General features: G+C 40.6%; 2 protein-coding genes across 2 annotated transcripts in view; both read left to right on the forward strand.

The window, feature by feature from the left end:
• LOC139466665 (dnaJ homolog subfamily C member 25 homolog) overlaps positions 1-6,696 on the forward strand; it is a 31,926-nt gene extending 25,230 nt beyond the window's left edge. The window contains exons 10-11 of the mRNA XM_071248260.1: positions 1,291-1,356; positions 2,358-6,696. Coding sequence (XP_071104361.1) covers positions 1,291-1,356; positions 2,358-2,480 — 189 coding nt within the window. The 3' untranslated portion in view covers positions 2,481-6,696. The remainder of the gene's footprint in view (positions 1-1,290; positions 1,357-2,357) is intronic.
• Positions 6,697-9,591: 2,895 nt separating this feature from the next.
• LOC139466885 (uncharacterized) lies at positions 9,592-10,110 on the forward strand. Its single transcript, XM_071248611.1, has one exon. The coding sequence runs from the start codon at positions 9,592-9,594 to the stop codon at positions 10,108-10,110; it is 519 nt and encodes a 172-aa protein (XP_071104712.1).
• The last annotated feature ends 215 nt before the right edge of the window (positions 10,111-10,325 follow it).

Here is a 10,325-nt window from a genome sequence, read left to right on the forward strand (position 1 = left end):
TCTAACCTTCAGAATAAACTAAGCGTCCTTGAGAATTTTTGTAACACTCGGAAAATGTCAGTTAATATGTCCAAGACCAAAGTTGTTGTATTTAAAAATGGTGGTTATTTGTCACGTTTCTAAAAGTGGTTTTTCAAAGGGAAAAGCGTTAAAGTTGCTTGCGGTTATACTTACTTGGGTTTGTATTTTAATGATAGGCTTAACTGGTCTAAAACTCTTGATAAGATTACCCTGCCGGCGAAAATGGTATGGATAACTATCCTGCGAGGTATACATTCGCTACAACCTTTTTCACCAGATTTCTACTTTCGATGTAAAGATCATGCTAGTGCTTCTGTATGGTGTCGAGGTTTGGGAGTTTGAAAATGTTGAAAAATTGGAAACTGTGCAGTTATATGCTTGTAAACGGTTTGGGGGTTTAAAATTATCCACATCAAACAATGCTGTATTGGGCGAGTGTGGCAGATACTCTATTCGTGTATATGCTTGGACCAGATGTGTGAAATATTGGCTGAACATACTAAAGATGCCAGACTTCCGTTTACCAAGAAAGTGCTACAATATGTTCTACCTGTATGATGAACATGGTCGTGTCAATTGGGTAACTAAATTAAGGAATAGTCTTTGTAAACATGGATTAGAAGATGTATGGAGGTTTCAAATGTATGGAAGGTTTTTCTTAATATGTTTAAACAATATTTGAAAGAAAACATTTCAGCAGATCTGGCATAGGGAACTTCTTGCAAGTTAAAAAATGTCATATTATGCTTGTTTTTAACACTTATGTTAAATGTGAACCTTATTTGTCATTCTTAAATTTGCAAAATATGAAAACAACCCTCATGAGATTCAGACTGAGCTGTCATACTTTGGAAATTGAGAATGGACGTCATTATAAAATCCAAGGAAATTTAAGAAAATGCAAACTTTGTAAATTAGACTGTGTTGAAACCGAGTACCACCTCCTACTTATTTGTCCATCGTATGTCAAGTTACGGCAACTATATCTCAAAGCAAAGATCTGTTGTCATCCTAACACTCATAAATTTAATATGCTTCTGTCATCACCAGATACATATATTATTACAAATCTAGCAAAATATCTATATTATGCTAATGAAGTAAGAAATGCGCAACTGAATGTTTAAAACCTGTCTGTACTCAACTTTTGTACACAAATGCCTGTGGCCTATATGTATTGGAAATAAAATGATTGATAGGGGATATAGATGACTCTGCTTGTTGATGTAAAATGAACTACATTAAAGATTAGTTTCATTTTTATTGCAGGCTTTGGAGGACTATGACAAAGAAAATTTCTTGGATTTAGAGTTATGGAAATGGGAAAATTTTGAGGTAAAGATTTTTTACTGTATTTTAAATCAAACTAGAAGATACTCACTTCATCAATAAAGTTATAGATAGTTAAACAGCCCAGTTCAGATAGTTTTGTTCTGAGTTTGCTCTTGCCACCACACAGTGCTTGGACATCTGTGTATCTTTTGTGTAAAAGAAGAACTTTGTGGGAAATTTGTGAAATGTGAAATATTATTTGATACATTGATGTGTCATGTCAATGGTCAAGGACACACATATTGAGAAACCAGTCAGGGGCTCTTGCTCACTCAGTTTTGTTCAAAATGTAATGAAGTTTGCTGTATGTTTAGTACTTTTACATTTTGAACTTTTTTTGGTCATGCCCATAAATTCTCTAGAAATATATTTTTTGGCTCTGTAAACATATTCTCCTCTGAAATTATGAGACTGAAGAAGATCCACTTTGGCATCTGTGTTTCTGCCTCTGATTACATCTCATTTTGTTCCAATCCTTAGGATTTAAGCAGCTTTTTGTAAGTCCTCAGATTTTTTAGGCAGACACTATTTGTATATGCTGATCGCAACTGTTATTAATTGGCTGTCCTTGTTGACATTTAAACTGTGGACTACATAAGCAGGTGAGCTACAGTGTCTGTTCATGATTTTTCTCGCCAAGCCAATGCAGTGTTCCTGTTTACCGGTTATTACCATTTTTTTACTGGTAAAATTAGGCTTGGACAGGTGTCAGTTTCCAGTGGACTGGCAAATAAAGTACCTAACATCATACAAAGACGTATATATACAAAATATTGGTGATAATCAATAAATTATATTTTTCGAATGAAGTCAGCTTGTCTTTTATCATCAGGGTTTCCTGTTGTCTATTTTCAGTGCAACAAACTGCAATGTACCCTGTGTGTCAGACAGACTTTAAATTTATATTTACTGCCAAGGTTACAAGCCAAAATGTTTGGATGATGCTTGAGAGAAATTGTTATGATTTGTGATATGTGTGTACATTGTGTATATTGTGTGTGCAGGTGTGGAGGGAAGATCAGGAAAATGAGAGGAAGTCGAAGCTGGCAGAGAGTGCCCGCTACAAGAGCTATAGGCGCTATATGAAGAAGGGAGGAGCAGGCCAGATTTCATTCGGGCCAGAGTAGTCAGCAGGTGCTTCACACGCCACCGCCACCACCATCATCATCATCATCATCATCATCATCATCACATGTCAGAACTATTTTGCCAAATCAGAATGTGTGTGAGAATGTACACAGAAGTGTATGGAGGAGACGAAGCAGACATCACCTGCCGTCCATCTTCCAGCCCACAGCTGATGTCAAACACATTTTATTTTTAAGGATAATTAGAAACAGTTATAATAGTTATATATAAACAGTTATAATTCTTGTGTGTAGCAGATAGCGGATCTAGATACCAAACTGAGATTACTCAGCCACGTTTTTAAGAAACATTTGTAGATCAGCCAGATTTTTTTAGAGACAAATACATTTATTTATGTATGATCTCAGGAAATAGGAGATGGATAGCCATGTTCAGCAGTGTTATGTTGTCTCACTTGACGGGAATGTAAATGCAACTAACCATTCAGCTATCTGATTGAGGTGTATCCTCGGCAGTAGTCAGCATGCCTGTTTCTGCTCCATCCTCTCCAGAAAGGGACTCTCAGTGACAATTACCTGATAATAGTGATAACATATTGTAATTCCCATCTTCAGATTCTGGCCGTTAAGCCTCGGTTGTGGATGAGGCAACACATGGTGTCCCAGAGATGTCCATGAGGTGCAATATGTGTTCAGCACACCTTCCCCAGTGTTCCTCTTTCCTCTGCTGAGACTAGTGTATTGCACACCTTCCCCAGTGTTCCTCTTTCCTCTGCTGAGACTAGTGTATTGCACACCTTCCCCAGTGTTCCTCTTTCCTCTGCTGAGACTAGTGTATTGCACACCTTCCCCAGTGTTCCTCTGTCCTCTGCTGAGACTAGTGTATTGCACACCTTCCCCAGTGTTTTTCTTTCCTCTGCTGAGACTAGTGTATTGCACACCTTCCCCAGTGTTCCTCTGTCCTCTGCTGAGACTAGTGTATTGCACACCTTCCCCAGTGTTCCTCTGTCCTCTGCTGAGACTAGTGTATTGCACACCTTCCCCAGTGTTCCTCTGTCCTCTGCCGAGACTAGTGTATTGCACACCTTCCCCAGTGTTCCTGTCCTCTGCCGAGACTAGTGTATTGCACACCTTCCCCAGTGTTCCTCTGTCCTCTGCTGAGACTAGTGTATTGCACACCTTCCCCAGTGTTCCTCTGTCCTCTGCTGAGACTAGTGTATTGCACACCTTCCCCAGTGTTCCTGTCCTCTGCCGAGACTAGTGTATTGCACACCTTCCCCAGTGTTCCTCTGTCCTCTGCTGAGACTAGTGTATTGCACACCTTCCCCAGTGTTCCTCTGTCCTCTGCTGAGACTAGTGTATTGCACACCTCATTTCACTGTGTGCACACTGTTTATATATTTCAAACCTTCAAGATGATTTTTTGTAAACACAAATATATTTAATTTTAAGTGCATGCCTCACTTATCTGGACTCAAAAACTACTTAACCATTTCTTGGAGAATGCTTTGATGTGATAGGCCAATAGAGCTTTCGAAAAATTTCATGTTTCTCTGATTTTAAATAAACAACAGACGTGCTTCAGTTGAGGCAAATGTCCAGGACACCCGAGAGTTTGACATCAGCACACTTCATCCCTGAATGATGTCACAGGTATTATTTCACCATTATAATGTGAAGGCCCACTGTTTGTGAAAGGTTGCACAAGATAGTGTGTATGACTAAATTAATTTTAGAGCTATTATTTTACTGTATTTGATCTAATATATTGTAAATTCTTCGTGATGAGAGACAGAGACAGTTTTGTGTGTTTATAAATCACTGCGCTCACTGTAGTTGCCAGATTTAATTTTGCCATTTTAGATGTCAATTGAATTCATCCTTAAAATGATGTTTTGAACCAAGCAATCATGTTTTGGAAATTTGGGGTTGGGGATTGTCATATGACATTTTAAAATTTGAAAACAGTCATGTCAGTCAGTCAGTTTTTGTGAATACATATAATTATTTCTCCTTTGATATGCTTGGCTTGAAGTTTGTAGGGGTCTTTGGCCTGTTATTTTGTTATTGTAATCAATCAGTTATTTATAAACTACTCCTCAAGATTGATTACATACTGCTATTTTTCTTTTAGTGTAGGGTCTCACTCAGTCAGTGTATAGATTAGTATGATCATGTCGCCAGCTGTTTAGCTCTCAGTACAGAACCCGGTCCACAGACCTGTTCTAGCCTAAACCTGACTGTACCCTTACACAGACAATGGAATGAAGGAAATTATCCTGTACAATTCTGTCATGCATGAGAATCTCCGGTCCAACATTCACACAACTATAGTTTTGTAACATGTATGAATGGATTAAAAAGGACAATGTTCACTATATATTTTCTATTTCTCCTCCACTCTTCTTGGTTACATGGAAACAGCAAATGAAACTTGAGTTTTGTGGATCTGAAACAGGACTAAGTGGTTTGAGAGGGGTTTTTTCTCAGAATTTCCAAATTCTTTTATTTGTGGCTATCAGATAGTCCTCCTCCTTCCCCCTTGTGTTTGTGTGGTGTGGTGATATGCTGCCAGCCCATTGCCTGCCCAGCATCCTCCTCCAAGACTAGCTGCTGCGGCACCAGCTGGGTGTCAGTCAGGTATTGATTGCACCACTCACAATTCAACATGTGTAAATGATAACATATGAACATGTATTGATCCTGTCCGCTTTGTGAGGAAATTGATGAAATTTGAGGTGAATTGTTGAACAGGTGTCGGGTCCATCAAGGGTGGTCAGTTCACCAAGACTAAACTCTCACCAAACATTTCGCCACAGGGCTGCTCAGTATGTTCATGAGCATGAGATGACTAGCCACATTGGAGATTGCCAGTGATCCTTGAGTCTAGTATTTTCAGTGGGGCTAGGTTGTTCCCTTGTTGGGGTGGTATGTGTGATAAGGAAGACAAGAGTTGACATGGATTTCGGTACAGATGCTAGTACCTTAAGGTACTTGACAAAGTTATCAGCATCGGTGCCACATCGCGTTGAAAGAGTAATGAAGTAGAAATCCATATGTACAACAGCTTCTGAAGTGTACTTATTGACAGTTAATGAAGGACTATCTACAACCATGCTCCACTAAGTTGTAGGGGGATCTACAGATTAACTTCAAACACAAGTTGTATAGACAGGAAATAGCACAAGTAGCATCATTCCATTAAAGTTTGTAGAAAAAGCAATCATGTATTCATGACCCACTACAAATATGCTGTAGAAAACAGTACATTTGAACCGTGTAATTTGAAACCAAAAGCTAGTTATGCTTTCAGCACCAGGTAGATTTAAATTTGAATTTTGGGCCAATGAAGAGGTTGGAGATAAAGAGTCACTGGTAGACATGCTCCTGTTCCCCGAGCTGACAGCACAGGCAGTACACACAGCAGATGCTCCATGTTGTTGTACAGAGAAATGTTGTCATGTGTTTAAGACACTACATAAGGATACCACATTGAGATAGGATTAACAAGAAACATTCGGTGCATTCAAATAAGTACTTACAACCGTTAGAATGTTTATAAGCAATATTTGAGGAACCTTGAAATGTTATTTTACTTCATTTCTGCATAATAGGAAGGAATTGCTTACAAAGTACAACATTGGTTCTCAGGTGGTATTCCTGAAACAAAGGTAATTGCCCAAGAACCGAGTGCTTTTGTCTCTTTGTCAACCTATTTATGATTATACATTCTCTTCAATTGAGTTTGTGGGTTTAAGTTATTGTTAATTCTTTTTTTTAATTTAAACACATTTGAACACTGTTTTGAAAAGTTTCTCAAAAGAATTTTGAATTATTAATAAAAGAAACGATGAACTGGTATTTTGACCATGATCGTGATGCATGTTAGGGTCATATTTGATTCGACTAATCAGGGCATTTTTGTTTGAGACAACTAAAAATTTAACACATCTGCTTCAACTGATCAGAGATCAGATAAAGATAACAATTGAAGGAATTTGAGTTGAACGATTCTGATTAATAGTTGTATGTCTTGCTTGTGCACTTGTTAACTTGTGCACTTCACTAACCAGAGGAATAACCTTTGTCTAAATATTGACTGTATAGATCACGGAGGTGGGTTAGTCAAGAATATATAATAATGCTCTTGTAGATGTATGAAAGTGAGGTATTTGAGAGGTGAGGGGTTGTTCATGGATGCATGTTTGCTTCACATTTGATCATCATGTGTTCAGCATACACCATTGTTGTTTTTGTTGGGTAAGATTTCTTTTTCATGTTGTATTATTCAACACCATTACTGAAATAAAATGTTTTATCCATATTTGTTGTTATAAGCTCACAAGACTGGTGAATATGCACCACAGTAATATTTAAGCTATGTGAATGGGTCTGTAAATAATAGGGTCTGTGCCATCAGGCTCACCGGTGGTTGATATCATGGGCAATGATGTCCCTGGTCGGGTCTGAGCCAGGCACACCGATTGTTCATATCATAGGCAATGATGACCCCAGTCAGGTCGGAGCCAGGCACACCGATTGTTCATATCATAGGCAATGATGACCCCAGTCAGGTCGGAGCCAGGCACACCGATTGTTGATATCATAGGCAATGATGTCCCTAGTCGGGTCGGAGCCAGGCACACCGATTGTTGATATCATGGGCAACAATGTCCCCAGTCAGGTTGGAGCCAGGCAAACCGGTGGTTGATATCATCAGCAACAATTCCCGAGTCAGGTCAGAGCCAGGCACTCTGGTGGTTGATATCATGGGCAATGATGTCTCTAGTCGGGTCGGAACCAGGCACACCGGTGGTTGATATCATCAGCAACAATTCCCCAGTCTGGTCGGAGCCAGGCGCACCAGTGGTTGATATCATGGGTAATGATGTCTCTAGTCGGGTCGGAGCCAGGCACACCGGTGGTTGATATCATGAGCAATGATATCCCCAGTCAGGTCAGAGCCGGGCACACCGGTGATTGATATCATGGGCAATGATGCCCCCAGTCAGGTCAGAGCCAGACACACCGGTGGTTGATATCGTGGGCAATGATGCCCCTAGTCAGGTCGGAGCCAGGCACACCGGTGGTTGATATCATGGGCAATGATGCCCCCAGTGATGTTCGAGCCAGGCACATCGGAGGTTGATATCATGGGAATTGATGCCCCCATGCAGGCACAATGACTCGGGTAAAACATTGTGACTACCAATCCTCATGTTAGTTGATTCTTAGTTGACAAGCATTGGGTGCTGGGCACCTACTCTGATCCATACAACTCAAGGTTGGAAAGGGAAGAGACACTGTCTCAATGTAGAGAAGGTAGCCAGTAATAGCTAACTTCAGCAAGAATTTGCCTTTATATAAGTTTAACACATAGTTTATGAAGCTGCCACCCAGTGGTATAACTTCCTTTGTGACCATGCCCCAAGAGATTAGATTGTCTGATGCACAAACGAACATACTGGTTACACATTGGAAACATCTCTTCTGACCATATATACTTCGCTATATGTTTCTACGGTTCATGTTTCTTTTACTGATGAGTATATGTTTCTGATTTTGTACTAAGTACCAGCCATCATGTCATCTCGTACCGGTAGCAAGACATTCAGTGAATGGTAAACTGTAGGACCCTTCCTCTGGAACAAACTCTCACTTGACAGAAGATCAGCAGAAAAACTTTGCACTTCCAAATTCAGATTAAAGACACATCTCTTCAATGAAGCCTTCAAGATGTCAATATAAGTATTTTGGAAGTGTTCAAGCAGCTTTGTGTACACTGGATTATAGTGTTATATAAATATATATAAGTACACACACCTACAACTGGGCGTTCAAAAGGTTCGGTGGCCAAATCTTCCCAGTTGAGGTTTGAGTCTTGAACTTGTTAGGTGCAGAAGGTGTTTGATGATTCAGTTTTGATCGCTGGATCCCCGTGATGAACACACATCTCGTCACACGTTGCCATACATGACAAGGTTCTTGAGTACCCATCTAGCCTCATACATACCAAGATGCTGATTAAAGATTTAAATGCAACCCACTGAAACCTCAAATTCACCATTCATTATCTTCTTTCCCACAGCAGCTATCATTTCAGGAGTTGTAACCTCTGACAGTTTTATTGACAGATATTATTGAGGGACTTTCCACCATGTTTAAACTCTACTCCATCAAGTTACTGTTCTGTAATAAGGGTCATAATTCCCCCATCATGTTGATCCTTTGATCGTGTAGACCAATGCTAAAAATCCCTTCATGACTGCCCTTTTCTCTGACATGCTGAAATCTATTATGGAGACACCCTTGCTTTATATGGTGAACTATTTCTTCTGTGTTTGAAATACTACTTTCATATCTGTCAGCATGTACTCAGCATATGACCGACCATCACCTGCATATGACTAGCTACTACACTCGTATGACTAGCTACTACATGCATATGACTGACCATCACCTGCTACTGCATGCATATGACTGACCACCACCTGCATATAACTAGCTACTGCATGTATATGACTGGCTACTACATGCATGACTGACCATCACCTGCATATGACTAGCTACTACACTCGTATGACTAGCTACTTCATGCATATGACTGGCTACTACATGCATGACTGACCATCACCTGCATATGACTAGCTACTACACTCGTATGACTAGCTACTTCATGCATATGACTGGCTACTACATGCATGACTGACCATCACCTGCATATGACTAGCTACTAAACTTGTATGACTAGCAACCACCTGCATATGACTAGCTACTGCATGCATATGACTGGCTACTACATGCATGACTGACCATCACCTGCATATGACTAGCTACTGCATGCATATGACTGGCTACTACATGAATATGACTGACCATCACCTGCATATGACTAGCAACTGCATGCATATGACTAGCTACTACATGCTTATAACTGGCTACTACATGCATGTGACTGACCATCACCTGCATATGACTAGCTACTACACTCGTATGACTAGCTACTACATGCATATGACTGACCATCACCTGCTACTGCATGCATATGACTGACTACCACCTGCATATGACTAGCTTCTGCATGCATATGACTGGCTACTACATGCATATGACTGACCATCACCTGCATATGACTAGCTACTACACTCGTATGACTAGCTACTTCATGCATATGACTGACCACTTCATGCACATTCCTGGCTACTACATGTGCATGACTGGCTACTACATGCACATGACTGGCTACTACATGCACATGACTGGCTACTACATGCACATGACTGGCCACTACATGCACATGACTGGCCACTACATGCACATGACTGGCTACTACATGCGCATGACTGGCTACTACATGCGCATGACTGGCTACTACATGCACATGACTGGCTACTACATGCACATGACTGGCTACTACATGCATATGACTGGCCACCACCTGCATAAGACTGGCTACTACATGCATATGACTGACTACTACATGCGCATGACTGGCTACTACATGCACATGACTGGCTACTACATGCATATGACTGGCTACTACATGCACATGACTGGCTACTACATGCATATGACTGGACACCACCTGCATATGACTGGCTACTACATGCACATGACTGGCTACTACATGCATATGACTGGCCACCACCTGCATATGACTGGCTACTAGATGCACATGACTGGCTACTACATGCATATGACTGGCCACCACCTGCATATGACTAGCTACTATATGCACATGACTGGCCACCACCTGCATATGACTGGACACCACCTGCATATGACTGGCTACTACATGCACATGACTGGCTACTAAATGCACATGACTGACTACTACATGCACATGTGCTACTACATGCACATGACTGGCAACTACATGCAGAT

Source organism: Haliotis cracherodii, unplaced genomic scaffold (assembly GCF_022045235.1).
Source record: "Haliotis cracherodii isolate W230 unplaced genomic scaffold, xgHalCrac1.p SCAF_19, whole genome shotgun sequence".
NCBI lineage: Eukaryota > Metazoa > Mollusca > Gastropoda > Lepetellida > Haliotidae > Haliotis > Haliotis cracherodii.

What these genes read in the sequence shown, in the direction of transcription:
- LOC139466885 (XM_071248611.1), top strand. Translation starts at nt 9,592, where the DNA reads ATGACTAGCTACTTCATGCATATGACTGACCACTTCATGCACATTCCT.